Raw genomic sequence first — 15,650 nt, forward strand, 5'->3', positions numbered from 1 at the left:
AACACCTTAAACATTGCTACTGTGCCTACTTCCAGCACCTCCACTGGCCATGTGTTCCAAGCACCCACCACCCTCTGCGTGAAAAGTTTTCTGTGCATTTCTCCCCCAAACTTTCCCACTTGTGCCCTCTTGTAGTTGATCTTTCCACCCTGGGGAAGGAGCCTCCGACTATCCATCCTATGCGTGGTTCTCAGAATTTTGGAGATCTCTACAGATTTAATGTCCGGAGCCCAGAGACCTTGCATCAGAACAGGAGACCCTTCCTCAGGCCCTTTGAAAACATCGTCTGGTCAACATGGTCACACTGCTGTTTGTGGGAGCTTGCTGTGCATTGGTTGGGTTCCTACACAATGAAAAGAAACATGTCATTGACTAGGAAGTACTTTGCCTGTCGGGGGGGAGGGTGGTCGTACATGGTGGGGGTTGGGTGTTTTATGTTTTTTTTGACTGCACACCTAGCAGTGGGAAGGGTGGAGTCACGTCTCATGGGAGCCCCAGGCGAGTGTACTGAGGCCAACTGCGGAGCTTTTAGAAGGAACATACGCATGAGATTGTTCGGTGTATACCTATACAAAGTCTATATATATTATATACATATTAAAAAGGGTTGCGAAGAGGAACATTGGCGAGTGCATTTTGCTGGCAGCGAATCCGCAGCAGGGGCGAGTTTACGCTGTCGATGTCGCTCGATGATTGGTCCTGGGTCTTACCAGTGAAAAGCAACTTCAATTCTCTCCCCATTCATAGAATCGGAGAAAAAGGAGTGCCGTACACTCCAGCAGCCAGCCTGAACCGTCCCTCTCCCTCTTTGGTTCGCACTACCTGTCCAGTGCACAAACCAATGCAAAGCAGGCATTTTCACCCCACAAGGACACCGCTTCGAGCCAAAACCACGAGATCCAAGATGTTGAACGAACGCAGTCCCAGTTTGCAAAGCTCACTCCTGGAATTCCTCTTCCAGGAGGTAACAGGCTGCTGCCTTTAAACACACACACACACACACACACACACACTCAAAAACCCCAAACCTTGCGCGAAAGAAGTACAAAAAAAAGAGAAATGGATGGCCTTTTCCTGGCGATGTGGAATGTACCTGCACCGCTGAATAACTCTGCAATGCAACTTCTTACAGCGTTCTGGTTTGTTCATATTCTACAGGCAGGTGCTACGAATTTCATTTTGTCTCGGTTTTATTGCAGCCCACTGTTTAAACTGTAAACTTGCTTTTAATTTTTAGACAGCCTGGTCGTAAAGATTGCGATCCCAGACAAGTGCCGTTGTGAGATCTGTGTGCTAAACGTTAATGTTTTAAATTTTGACTTGCTTTCTCTCTCTCTCTCTCCTCACAACCCCCCAAATCATAGATTTTGCACTTCTGCTGCGCGTCTCCTGAAAACCCGGGGTCTCCACAAAACCCTGAGAACACTGGAATAAGCGATGGTTTGTATACTTATATGTATATGCGTTATGTTCTTTAAACACAGTTATGTGCGCGATGCAAAATTGGGAGCTATAGTGTGCGCGTGTAAGAGTCACAGACTCTAACGCGAACAGTCAGGGAGAGAGAGACACAGATACAGACAGAGAGACACAGATAGACATACAGACACACACAGATACAGACAGACATACGGACCCATGCGGAGGCACATACAGATACACACATACAGACAGACACACAGATGCAGAGTCACATACAGACAGATACAGAGGCATAAACATTCACACACATGCAGAGGCACATACAGACACACAGATGCAGACAGACATACAGACACACACAGATACAGACAGAGACACAGCCAGACATCCAGCTACAGACAGACATACGCAGTCACACAGAGAACACAAGTCAGAGAAGGGCACACAGAAATACAGAGATGGGGAGAAAGACTCAGTGAGGATCTTATACAGACTTGGCCACACAAACAGACATTCGATCTGAGTCAGAGAGGGGCTTACAGAAAATGTCATTTGGGGAGGGAGACAAACGGAATCACAGATACAGACACAGTTGGACACACAGACGTAGAGATACAGTCTGAGACAGAATCGCACGAAGTTACAGACATAGAGGCTCAGTCAGAGAGACACATAGGGAGTACATATGCGGACATCTGAACAGTCAGGGGAGAGAAACATACCGAAATGGGGAGAGGGACGCAGCGGGAATCACATACAGACTCAGAGGCAAGTTAGACACATACAAATAGACAGATACAGTCAGAGACACAGATTCACAGTCAGTCAGCGAGACACACACACACACAGAGACTTACAGATTGGGAGAGAGAAGCAGACTCGGGAGACACAGAGACTTGCTGATAGAGACAGACACAGGTATACAGACAGCGCGACGTACCTGCACATAGAGAGAGAGAAAGAGAGATGGGATCCGCACGCACTGGCGCAAGAGAGAGAGCTCCAGGCAGCAGGAGAGTTCAGGCTGCGATTTCCCTGTCTGGCAGTCAGCTCCTGGGGAGATCCGCCGCTGGGAAATGAAGTGGGTTCGGGGTGGGGGGGGGGGGTGGGGGTGCAGAGACTTCATCTCCCGAATAAAACCCGATGAAAAGACTTGCGATGCTCTTGCAATTTTGAGCCTCGTTAAGTCGTCCCGGGATAAGCAAGAATGAATGAATGATAACGTTGCGGGGAAGAGGTGGGGAGTTGTGGGGGGGGGGGGGGGGGGGGATTAAAGAAAAGTGTATTTTTGATTCTGTCCAAGTCGTAGCTCCCACGATGTGATCCAGTGGGTCAAGCGGACACTTCAGTGAATAATCACCGCACCACAAACATTCAGATAGCAAGGCAGCATGTACTGGACACATTGTGTCTCCGCTGCACAGCCGGACGTGGTTTTCCAACATTATACGGGATGGTCGGGCTGGCAACATTAAATATTGCAACATGCACTGTCAAGGTGGTTTTTTTTCCTCTCGTTGCAGACTATATCTTGGTGACACCTGTTAAAGTTGATCTGGGTGGAGGTTCTGTGCAGAGTTTCAGAGACAAACGCTCAGCGCCTGTGGATTCCCTACATTACAAACTCTCCTTCTCTGACCAGGAGCTGCACCTCGACTTAAGAGCCTCGAACCTCCTGGCGAAAGGTTTCACCGTGCACCTGCTGGGCCCCGAGGGTCTCACCGAGCAACTCCTCCCGGAGTCTCAAGCGAACTGCTTCTACCAGGGACACATCAGGAACGACAGTGCTTCGTCGGTGGCCGTGTCTGCATGCCAGGGCTTGGTGAGTTACTTGGTCCCCTTAATCCGCCTGTATATAGTCTGTCTATTCCTCAGCGGCTCCACTCCTATAATTTGTCAATATCCCCTTAAACTGACGCTGTCCTTTCACCGTTTCTACTGTCTTGGCAAGTGACTCTAATTTATTTGTCTTAACTGTTCCAGCTGCTCTTCCTCATCTTTTGAGTTGTGGAATGTGAGCGGGATTTTTTAAAAGATGTAAGACTCTTTTCCCATGGAGCTTTCTGTCTGCTGCTCATCAGGACAAATGCAGGAATACCAAATTTCAAGCTGCCGCCATAACTTCCAATGCAGGAGAGAAAGGATGCTAATTAGTTGGCAATTCAACTCCGGGGTGAAGTGTTGCCCTGGAAAACGGGAACCTCAGGCTCCCTCAGCTTCTGGGTAATTCAGGAGAAAAAAGGACAAGACTTGAACACGTTCCTTCAGTTGGCAGAGAGCTGGTCCCTATATATTAACGTCTGTCATCTCTAGCAAGCAATAACTATTAGGATCTCAATTGACTCTCTCAAATTGATTGTGCGTAGCTGTTAGAACCCTCAAGATTTGTCATTGTGATAGTTTGGAATTCTTGAATTTGTCCTGACGGAAGCAAAATGAAAAGCATTGGTAACACATTCAAGTTGTGTACATTCTGACCTGTTTTCATACACCTTATAGGTAGGTGTCCAATCACAGTGCCGTCATTTGACTTGCCACTTGTATGGGTCTGAGAGATACTCGGGGCATTAAATGGTGACCTGACAATTGACCACAGTTAATGCTGCTGTCATCGAAATCTAGAGCATTTCTCCAAGGTTGCATATGACCTGTGAAAGGACAGGCGATTAGGATTCTTCTGAGTAAAATTGAAAGCACATCCAGTTTTTGTTTTAAATGCTTCCTCAGAATTTGAGCATTTTTGGCAAAACTGGCATTTATTGCCTCTTCCTAGTCAATTGGGTGGCACAGTGGCACAGCGATTAGCACTGCTGCCTCACAGCGCCAGAGACCTGAGTTCAATTTCCCTGTTTTGGGCGACTGTCTGTGTGGAATTTGAACATTCTTTCTGTGTCTGCGTGGGTTTCCTTCCACAGTCCAAAGATGTGCAGGCAGGAAGATTGGCCATGCTAAATTGTCCATAGTGTTCAGCGATGTGTAGATTAGGTGGGTTACAGGGGAATGGGTCTGGGTGGGAAGCTCTAAGGAGTGGTGTGGACTTGTTGGACTGAAGGGCCTACTTCCACACTGTAGGGATTCTAATTGCAGGTGACCAGTATGAAGATTTTTTTTTGAAGGCTGTTAAGAGTCACCCATACAGGTGTCAGGGTGGAGCCATAGGGACCAGCTCAGAAAAGGAGGACAAGTTTCCTTTCTAGACAACATCAGAGAACTAATTTGGCATATTTTATCATAAATAGAAATTGCTGGAAAAGCTCAGCAGGTCTGTCAGCATCTGAGAAGGGAATACAGAGTTAACGTTTTGGGTCCAGTCACCCTTCAGTTCTGCTGAGCTTTTCCAGCAATTCCTGTTTTTGTTTCTGGTTTACAGCATCCTCAGTTCTTTTGATTATTATTTAACATTTTTTAATGTTACCACCGCATTATTATCGCTATTACTGACAGCTTTTATTTAAAAACAAAATCAAAGAACCACAGATGCTGGGGATGTGAGACAAAAGCAGAAATTGCTGGAAAAAAACTCAGCAAGTCTGGCAGCATCAGAAATCCTTATAGTTCAGGCACCCTTCTTCATCTGGCTAGGCTTGCATTTATTGCCCATCCCTAAGTGCCCTAGAGAAGGAGAGTGGCTGCCTTGAACCATTGTAGTCTTTGCTGTACTGCTGTGAGGGAGGGAGTTCGAGGATATTGACTACAATGAATGAACAGTGATATAATTCAAAGTTAGAATGGTGTGTGACTTGCACTTAGTGTGTTCCCATGTATCTGCTGCCCTTGTCTATCTAGGGGATAGAAGTCACAGGTTTGGAAGGGGTGCCTTAGGAGCTCAGTGAGTTGTTGCAGTGCATCATGTAGATGGCGTACGCTGTGCATCAGTGGTGGATGGAGTGAAAGTAGAGAATGAAGCAGGCTACTTTGTCCTAGATGATATCAAACATATTGAGTAGCGTTGGAGCTGTACTCATCCCGGAAAGTGAAGCATATTCCACTGCAAACCGGACTTGTACTTTGTAGATGGTAGACTGACTTTGAAGCATTGGGAGATGAATCACTCACTGCGGAATTCCCAGTCTCTGACCTGCTCTTGTCACCACAAAACTTAAATGGCTGGTCCAATTCAGTTTTATGGTCAATGATAAATTCCAGGATGCTGCTAGTAGACAATTCAGCTATGGTAGTGCCATTGAATGTCAAGGTTAGATTCTCTTATTTGAAGTGGTCAGTGTCTGGCACTTGTGTGGCATAAATGTTACTTGTTACTTCTCAGTCCAAGCCTGGATATTGTGCAGGTTTTGCTGCATTTGGATATCCAATCTTTAGTATCTAAAGACCAATGAATGGTTGTAAACGCTGCAATAACTAGTACTGACGTTTTGGCAGAGGAAAGTTATGTATGAAGCAATGAAGATCGTCGGGTCTGTGAATCTACCCTGAAGAGCTCTTACAGTGATGTCTTGGAGCTGAGATGGTTGACTTTAACAAACACAACCATGTTCCTTGGTGTCAAGTATGATGCCAACCAGAAACAAATTTTCTCTGATTCCCATGTCCTCCAGTTCCACTAGGGCTCCATGTAGCCATATTTTTTGATCAAAATGCTACTTACATATGAGGGACAGTCACCCTCACTTTCCTTCTGGATTTCAGCTCATGTTTCAATTAAGGGTGTAATGTGGTCAGCTGCAGACATAAACCCAGCAGTGCCTAATCTGAGTGTTAAAATTAAACAAAGAAGCGTGGATGCTGGAGATCTGAAACAAACAAAAACAGAAATTGCTGGAGAAACTCAGCAGGTCTGGCAGCATCCGTGAAGATGAAGTCAGGTTAGCGTTTCACATCCAGTGACCCTTGAAGGTTTTTGCTTGTTCCAATCTGAGAACTAGCAAACAGGTTATTGCTAAGCAAGTCCTGCTTGATAGGAGTGTTGGTAACACTTTCTGTCACCTTGTTGATCAATCAGGCTACACAGATGTGGCGGCACTTGCCTGGTGTGTCCAAGTGTGGCAGTATAAAAGAAGGAAACGCCTTGCATTTTTACAGTGTCTCTCCATGAGCTGTGGATGCTTTGAAATGCTTTTACAGCTAATAAGGTATTTGTTAAAATGTAGTCACTATCGAAAGGCAGGACAAGTGGCAATCATTTGTTCACAGCAAGATCCCACAGGCAACAATCTGATGGCAATGATAACTTATTTTACTGATGTGTGTAGGGGATAAATATTAGCCATTACACTGGAGGAAATGCCAGTGCTTTTCTGTGAAATAGAATGGTTGAACTTCTTACATCTACCTCAGAGGGCAACTGGAACCGTACTTTAAAATCTCAAATGAAGTGCAGCTACCTTGACCATGCAGCACTCCTGCAATATGTCCTGGAAGTGGCTATCTTAATTTGTGAAGTAGTTTGTGGAGTGAGACTTTTACTCTCAACCTTAGAGTGGTACTGATGCAGTTGGGGAGCTAGTTAATGGGACCCCAAGTGGTGTTATTGCTAGACTATTAATCCAGAGAGCAGGCAATGTTGTGGGGACCTGCGTTCAAATCCCGCCACGGCAGTTGGCAAAGACTGAATTCACATTAAGAGTCTAATGATGACCATTAATCCATTGTTGATTGTCAGGAAAGCCCAGCTTGTTCACTAATGTCCTTTAGGGAAGGAAACGGCCATCCTTACCTGGCCTGGCCTACATCTGACTCTAGACGCACAGCAATGTGGTTGACACTTAACTGCCCTCTGGGCAATTAGGGATGAGCAATAAATGCTGATCTAGCCAACGACACTTGCATCCCATGACTGAATATAAAAAAAGGCGCGGTGGGGCCAGGTTTGCAGTCAAGTCCAAAAAACAATTTCAAAAAAAAACAAAAGAACTGCGGATGCTGTAAGTCAGGAACAAAAACAAAGTTTCTGGAAAAGCTCAGCGGGTCTGGCAACATCTGTGAAGGAGGAAACAGAGTTAACGTTTCGGGTCCGGTGACTCTTCCTCCGAACCAAAAAGCAAAAAGACCAAAAAAAAATTACTTCAGCCATTCTTCATTTTGAAGAAATTTCCACTGGCCCAGCACTGGATGTCAGGTAAGCAATTTGATAACTTAGTGACAGCAGTGGAGTCAAGAGACGTGGTAGTGAGTTGGAGCTGGGTTTGAGTCAGACATCAGTGTACATGTGATATTTAATGTTGTGCCTTTGGATTATGTTACAGAGGGGTAGCATATAGCTGAGTAATAAATGGCTGGGGGAGGCAAAGATGACTTTACATATACATAACTTCCAGTAACAATTACTTGGTAGCAACCACCATGAGAACCTGTTTAGTTTAAACCTTTTCTAATATATTGGAAGCAATTTCTCTGTGCTCTCAGACTGACCATTCTATGGCAATCAACGTAGATACTGCAGGTGATTATCCACATGTTGCCCTGAACATCTTTCCATGAGGTGTAAAGGAACCAACTAGGGATGACGGCAACAAAAGTCAGCTGCATTTGTATAGCACTTGAACATTCTAAATTGTCACATGGACTTTCACAGGAATGCTTTCAGACCAACATTTGAATAACGTGAGCGAGTGAACAGACAACTGCTTCATTGACGCACTATAATGTGAATAAATGTGAGGTTATCCACTTTGGTAGCAAAAACAGAAGGGCAGATTATTATCTGAATGGTGATAGTTTGAGAAAGGTGGAGGTGCAATGTGACCTGAGTGTGCTTGATTTACCAGTTGCTAAAATTCAGGTGGTGAGAAAGGTGAATGATAGACGGAATTGAAGTACAAGACCAGGAATGTCTTGCTGCTATTATACGGGGCATTTGTGTAGCCACACCTGAAGTATTCTGTGCAGTTATGCTGTACTGTCTGAGGACGGATGTTCTGGCTGTAAAGGGAGTGAAATACATTTTACCAGAGGCATGCCTTGGATTGCAGAACTGAACATATGGAGAGAGATTGGATCAGTTAGAAATATATTCACTGGAATTCTGAAGTGGGATCTCATGGAAACCTACAAAATTCGAATAGGACTGGACAGGTTAAATGCAGGAAGGATGCTCCCTGTGACCAGGGAGTCTAGAACCTGGTGTCATGGTCGAAAGATATGGGGTAGGTCACTCAGGGCTGAGGTGAGGAGAAATCTCTCTGAGAATGGCGACTCTATGGAATTCTCTGCCACAGAAACTAGTTAAGGCCGAAACTTTGATTTTTTTTTCAAGAAGGAATTAGATACCGTTCTTGGGTCTGAAGGGATGAAAGGGTATGGGAAGAAAGTGGGAACAGGGTACAGGGGCCCCTGCTAAATGAATAAAAACTGAAATAATTGTGGCTGCTTTAAATCGGGAACAAGAACAGAAGTTGCTGGAAAAGCTCAGCAGGTCTGGCAGCATCTGTGGAGAAAAATCAGCGTTGATGCTTCGGGCCCGGTGACCCTTCCTCAGAGCCATGTCTGACTTTGGAGCACTTGTACTTACAAACATGATCTTGTACAAGGATTAATAAGGTGTAGAGCTGGATGAACACAGGAGGCCAAGCAGCATCAGAGGAGCAGGAAGGCTGATGTTTCAGGCCTAGGCCAGAGTGTAATTTTAAATATTCAACACACAAACATTTCCTGTTCCTTTATTTTCTCCTGCATTCTGTCTCAATTTGTGTACAAATTGACTTGTGAACCGACTCCAGAGTAAAGCCTGTTTGCAACCCTGGGACTATCTGTACTGGACTGAATGGCCAGCCATAATCATATTGAGTGGTGTAGTATGGGCTGAATGGTTTCCTCCTGCTCCTAATGTCTATGTTTCTCTGCTTTTATTTGACAAGGATCTACGAAGGCAGTATTAGGATAGAACATGAAAAGCTTTGTCAAAATGTTGGCTACGGGGGCATCCCAAAGAGGGAAGGAGAAAAGTAAAGTAAATAAACGAAAGGTAGAATTTTTGTGAGCTTCATGTTTAGGCAGTTGAAAGCAGGGCTAACAATTGATCAGTGGTCAGATACTTAAAACCAGGGAACCACAAGAGACCAGAATCAAATAACAGTTTCTCCCATTTTGCGTTGCTCATGGGAATTCCTTCTAGGAGCTAAGTGTTGCTCCTAACCTGCCCCCAGCCTCATCCCTGGCCTGAGGCCAGCAGCCCCCCTCATCCTTGGCATTCAGTTGTTGAACCCTGAGGTACCTGTTCCCTGGTTTCTTCTGCCTGGACATCTGTATGGAAAGTGTGAGAAGCTCAATGGCTTGTTAGGTGCAAATCTTGAGATACTGTCTCAGCACATTGCATCACCATGTAAGCTATAAGGGTTAAGCAACAAGGAGTCCCTCTGGTGCAGTATTTCTTCAGCTGACTGTACAGTTAGGTTGGCCCAAAGATTTGTCAGAAACTGTAAGCTGCATAATCTTCTGAAGGATTAATAGAGTTGAGTGATTCAAGAAGCTTTAAAATATTCAGAGTATGAAATCAGAGTTCAGAAAGCTCACCGACATAATCAAGAGTTGAGGAAACATCGGTATAGCTCACTCCTTGAGCTTGTTCCACTTTTCAGTGAGATTATGGTTGATCTGTGGTCTAAATCCATGTACCTGCTTTTTGCCCGTATCCCTCAATACATTTGCTTAACAAGTATGTACCTATCTCAGATTTGAAGATAACCACTGATTCCCATTTGTGGAGGAGAGTTCCAAAGCTACACTGTAATAGTATGTAGAAGTGCTTCCTAACATCTCTCCTGAATGGTCCTGGCCCCAGTTCAAGAGTCCCCAAGCAATAGAAGTAATTTATTTCTATCTATCCTGTCCATTCCTGTTAATGTATTGAAGATATTGATCAGATCACCCTTCAATCTGCTAACTTCTAGACAAGATGGAGTTAATTTGTGTAACCTTGCCTCAGGGTTTAATCTCTGAAGTCCGGATATCGGGGATCCCAGTTAGATTGTGATTTTACTTATTTTTAGTTGGGAGTCTTGTGTCGCTGCTGTTGCTGGGGAAACAAACTGTTTTGAGCATCTAGTATTTTCACTGACCGTTCCAGTGCTTCTTTGAGCAAAATTAGACCGATCCACGCGAAACAGCTTGGGGAAGCAGCATGTGCTGCATTGATGTATCCTCACCTCCTTGACCCCTTTTATTTTTGTTGTGGTGCCACAGGAAAAAGCCTGTATTTATGGTCTATCTCTAATTGCCCTTGAACTGAGTGCCCTGCTCGGCCATTTCAGAGGGCAGTCAAGAGTCAACCGTTATTGTTGTGGGTTTGGAGTCACATGTAGGCCAGAGTTGGTAAGGGTGGCCCAAGAGAAGGAAATTAGTGAACCAGCTGAGTTTTTACATCAATCATTTCGTCATCACCACAACTCAAAATAGGTTTTAATTTCAGATATTTTAAATTTGTGAATTGAATACTGTCATGGTGCAATTTGAATCCATTTCCCCAAAGCATTAACTGAGGTCACTGGATTTTCCAGTCTGTGGCATAGCCACTGTGGTACCATTTTCTCTCGTTGCACGTAAGTCATTTCATGGCTATACTGAAATAATGGATTTTGGCTCTGCCTGAGGGGACGGATTTTAGGTATTTACATTCGTATTGTAGTGCTCATGCCTTCTCTAGTGGTAGTGTCCAGGCACACTATCTGGGCGGGAAAAACTGAGGATACTTAGTGAGCAAAGGAAAGAGGAAGTCACACAGATGGTCTTGATCATGGAGGTAAAGAACGCTTAAGCTCCTCAGATTTGGCCCGTTTCTCTCTTTCCACATTCACATAAATCCTCCTGAACTTTAACTTTTGTGGGCTAGATTTTAAGCAGACCTCCGATTCCTCCACTTTCTAGCTCAGCACCTGCTGTTCTTCAACCTGTTTCTGTAGCACCTCGAGAGGTTTCTTTGGTGTTGATGATGATACTGTGATGAGTAACTTGATTGTGACGAGAGCACCACGCATTTAAATGGCGCCTTTGACAGCCCTTTACTGCAATGAAACACATCAGGGTACTTCACAGGAATGTGACCAAGCTATCCTGTAGCATGTTGAAGGAGTGCAAAAACAAAGTTGCTGGAAAAGCTCAGCAGGTCTGGCAGCATCTGTGGAGGAGAAAACAGCGTTCACGTTTCGGGTCTGGTGACCCTTCCTCAGAGTGCACACTGCTGACCCTGATCAACATTTACCTCTCAGCCAATATCAATGAGGTTACATTATCTGGTCATTTTCACATTGCTGGTTGTATGAGGTTAATGTTGGCAACTTAGCGATGAAATTTCCTGTGTTGCAGAAGTGACAGACTTCAAAAGTATTTCTTCTTCTCCACCCAGGGGCTTTGAAAGTTTCCAAGGTCATGAAAGATACTATATCGATGTGAGCCTGACTTCCTTTGAGGGAGCTGATTTAATAACGGTGAGGAGGTGCAGTTGTGTGCTGCAGCCCAGCCTAAGGACTGGCAAATAGAATTATACTGTAGCTTTTGAGTTGGCCTGTGTGTGTGGAGGAGGTCGTGCAGATGTTAGCAATTTTGAAGACAGCCTAGACTTTTCCAGACATTGTGTATCAACTGGGACGAGCCAGTCGGTCATCCGGGTTTGACAGTTCTCAGATGTTTTAGGTACATGAAAGAATCCCCTTTGTAAAACATTACCTGACGTGTTAACTATGCCTTCCGCAAAACTAGCTGAGTGAAAACTCTTTGTATAGTAAGACACGGTGCATTGACACTGGAAAAGTCTCTGTGAATGCCCCCTTTGCAGCACATCCATCACAACAGTGTGTTTTATGTAGTTCCCCAAGACTTTCTGTGAAAGGGATCCAGTGCATTTTTCAAATGATAAAAAGATATTCCATCTTTTATGGAGGGATGAATGAGGGCTTGGGAAGCTGGGTCCAATATCATTAGTTTTTAAGAAGTGAATTTACATCAGAATTTGAATTGTGACAACATTAACGTCCTCCCTGTTGATCACTGTGAAAGGATACATTTCTCCCTAAGCTTGTGTTTACTTGATCTAAGATGAGCCTTAGGCCTGTTTACATTTGGGAAGTTAATTCAGATTTTGATTCAATTAGCTGTCTTGATGGAGTAGGTGCTTGGGGGAGGGGAAGCCTTCATCAAGGTTTTACTGTATAAATTGCTCATTAAACTGGCCGAAGCCATGTTTGTTTGTTCAACTCTTTGTGTTGGCTGTGTGTTTTGCTTGATAAGAGATTTGGAATGGTGATTGCCAGTGCTTGAAAGGAAAACTGTTTACCTTAATCCAGTCCTTTCATGTTTGCTTCCAATTCGGGCATCAATTCAGATTGCAGCATTTCGGTGAACTGACCCCAATGAAAAGGGACTGTATAAAGGGAATGAGTGAGCAGTGCTGTTGAACTCCCAACATCATGTGGTTTAGAGATATAAATCTTATTTATCCCCTTGAATATGGGTTTTAAAACAGTACAAATGTTGCATTTTTTTGACAAGGAAATGGGGAAAATTTGGAGCACTAATGGACTGAAATGTTTCTGTAATCGACCTTCTACCCAATCCATTTGGCAGACACTCTACTAACACTGGGTGTTCCAAATAAAGTTTTCCTCAGAAAGGCTCAATAAACCACTGAATTATATCAAATTTCTGCAGACACCAGATGCCCAGATCAAGAAGGCCACTCACCATTACCATCTCGAGGGCTCTTAGGATTTGCCAGTTTTGCCAATGTCTTTTAAAAAATGAAAAACAGCATAAAGTAGATGAAGGACTGTGCCAATGTTAGGGGTTATCACTAGGATGAAAGAAATAGGGAAAGTTGCTTGAGATAAATTATTAGATGTGCATTAAATGAAAATTATCTCCATTATCAGTACCTTTCAATTGAACAAATGTATATAATCTTGTACAATCGCATAGATGGCTTTGATGAAAGACGTTTCTCACCTTATGTATGTGATGTTTTGAATTGTGGAAACAGATACATCTTTGTAGCTCTGTGTACTCTTTAAATGAGAGTTGCCAGGCAGAATGCATGTAACTGGTGAATGTGCACTTTGGTTGTGTATTTACATCAACAAATGTGCATTATGTGTGTTGAAAGGACTATGTCATTAGTGGCTTGGTTCCTCTTGATGCATCACTTTTGAAGGGGGTTTGGGATTAGAATTCCCCAGAACAGCTCTTTGCCACGCTTCTGGCTTGTGATTTTTCCATCCATTTGTTATGATAGGACAGAAAGCTATGGGTAGCACAAGTGTAATTTTGCGATTTGCAGTGTGCCAAAGAATTGTTCTGGCATTTTTGCCTTTTTGTTGTTTATCGTATTGTGTACATTGTAGTGAGATGTTAAACCCTAATATAAGATAATGACAGACAGCAGCAGAAAGATCTAACACATACCTTAGCATTTTCCTTATGGGTTTGCGGAATTTGGGAATCTGTGGCTTGTTTAAAAGTGCACCGTAACACAGGCAAGTTAAGACTTGTCATCTAATATAAATAAATAAACCTACCTACTGATGTTGACCGTTTTTAGCTCTTCTGTCTGAGCCAACTTTGTTCAGATAGGCTAAGCAGTATCTTAGGAGTTGCTGCTTGGCCTGCTGTGTTCATCCAGCTTCACACTTTGTTATCTTGGATTCTCCAGCATCTGCAGTTTCCATCGTCTCTTTATTCAGATAGGCATAGTGTTAACGTCACTGCACAGATGCCCAGAATAAAGCTCTGGGGGTGTTGGCTCAAATCCCACTATGGTGGCTGGTAGCATTTAAATTCAAATATTAATCAGGAATCAAAAGCTAATTTCGGTGATGATGCCCATGACATTTATTATAGATTGCTACGGGAACCTAAATGGTATTGGGGCTCTTAAGGTGCAATCATAGTTTCCTGAGTTCAACTCCCACTTGCTCTAGAGGCATGTAATAATATCTCAGAACAGGTTGATGAGAAACACCCAAACCCATTTGCTTCACTGATGTTCTTTAGGGAAGAAAATCTCTCATGCTTAGTCAATCTGGCCTCTATGTGACTCCAGGCTGACAGCAATGTGCGTGACTCTTGACTACCTTCTGTATTGGCCGTGCAAGCCACTCAGTTCAAGGGCATTTAGGGATGGCCAAGCAATGTTAACCTTGCCAGTGATATTCACTTCTAAATTAAAGTCATGGTCCTCTAACCCAGCTCTGATCTGTCCCTAATATATTAGTGTAGGCAGGGGAGGAGCCAGACATAGCAGTCACCCTTGGACCTTTTAAAGCCTGTAAGGGGCCAATTAATGGCAGGTTGGGTAGATGTCCTAATTGCTTTCACTGGGCAATGTGCTGTCTACAAATAAAGGGGTAGGATGGGGGAAGCCTCCTTTTTGGGGAGCTTGATGTGCCTATCAAGCAATCTTCATTTCTCACTCCAAACAATGCATCCTTTTTCCATGTGAATATGAATTCTGACCTGAATAATAGTTCTGTGAGGTTCTCTCCACCACTGAAATCAGCATGACTGGTTTGTAATTGCTAACTTTCCTGAACAAGTGATTGCAGGCAACTTTAAAATTAATCATAACCAGCATTCACGTGTTTAAAAAGTAAGATTCTCATTTCTATGGCACTTTTCATGTCTTCAGAATGGTCCAAAGCATTTTACAGTCCATAGTTTGAAGTGTGGTAACAGTGCACAGAATCACCATTTTCACCTTGCTCAAACTAGAACCAAAAAGTATTGACTTGGCCTCCCCCCCCACTATGCTGTTAACCCAAAGAGGTTGCCAGAAGAAGCTACAGATTGTTCATTTAAGGCTCTGTATCCTGATCAGTTTGCAAAATACATGGATGTTGTAGGATCTGCTCGTTTTGAAGTCATGGGATAAGTGTAATTAAGATGTACCTATGTTGATGTGGGCCTGGAGTCAGATCAAGTAAAGATTGAAAAGTAGACATAATTACCGTAAAGGGAATTTAGTGAACTAAATGGGTTTTTACAACAATGGATGATAGCCTGATGTACAGCTGACTGAAGACAGCTTTCAATTCCAGATTCATGACGGAGTTGAATTTAAATTCCATCAGCTGCAATGGAGGGATTTGAGCATCAGTCCCAGGAGCATTAGCTTTCGCTTCTGTATTAGTAAATTCAGTTGCATTATCACTATGCCACCATCCCTCTCCGTAGGGTCACGCATACAAATATTTCATATGCATGGGTTCAATTTCCACAGGAAGGCCCCATCTTCTCAACCTATCCACTCGCTTGAGGAGTTTTGACTCACAGGTTAAATCAATTTC

General features: G+C 43.7%; 1 protein-coding gene across 2 annotated transcripts in view; it reads left to right on the forward strand.

Moving 5' to 3' along the window:
- The first annotated feature begins 762 nt into the window (after nucleotides 1-762).
- The window catches only part of adamts18 (ADAM metallopeptidase with thrombospondin type 1 motif, 18), a 290,884-nt gene continuing 275,996 nt past the window's right edge, over nucleotides 763-15,650 (forward strand). For both annotated transcript variants that reach the window (XM_048547165.2, XM_048547166.2), the window contains exons 1-3: nucleotides 763-1,158; nucleotides 1,365-1,440; nucleotides 2,946-3,244. In XM_048547165.2, the coding sequence (XP_048403122.1) occupies nucleotides 1,060-1,158; nucleotides 1,365-1,440; nucleotides 2,946-3,244 (474 nt within the window). In that variant the 5' untranslated portion in view covers nucleotides 763-1,059. The remainder of the gene's footprint in view (nucleotides 1,159-1,364; nucleotides 1,441-2,945; nucleotides 3,245-15,650) is intronic.

Source organism: Stegostoma tigrinum, chromosome 16 (assembly GCF_030684315.1).
Source record: "Stegostoma tigrinum isolate sSteTig4 chromosome 16, sSteTig4.hap1, whole genome shotgun sequence".
Taxonomy (NCBI): domain Eukaryota; kingdom Metazoa; phylum Chordata; class Chondrichthyes; order Orectolobiformes; family Stegostomatidae; genus Stegostoma; species Stegostoma tigrinum.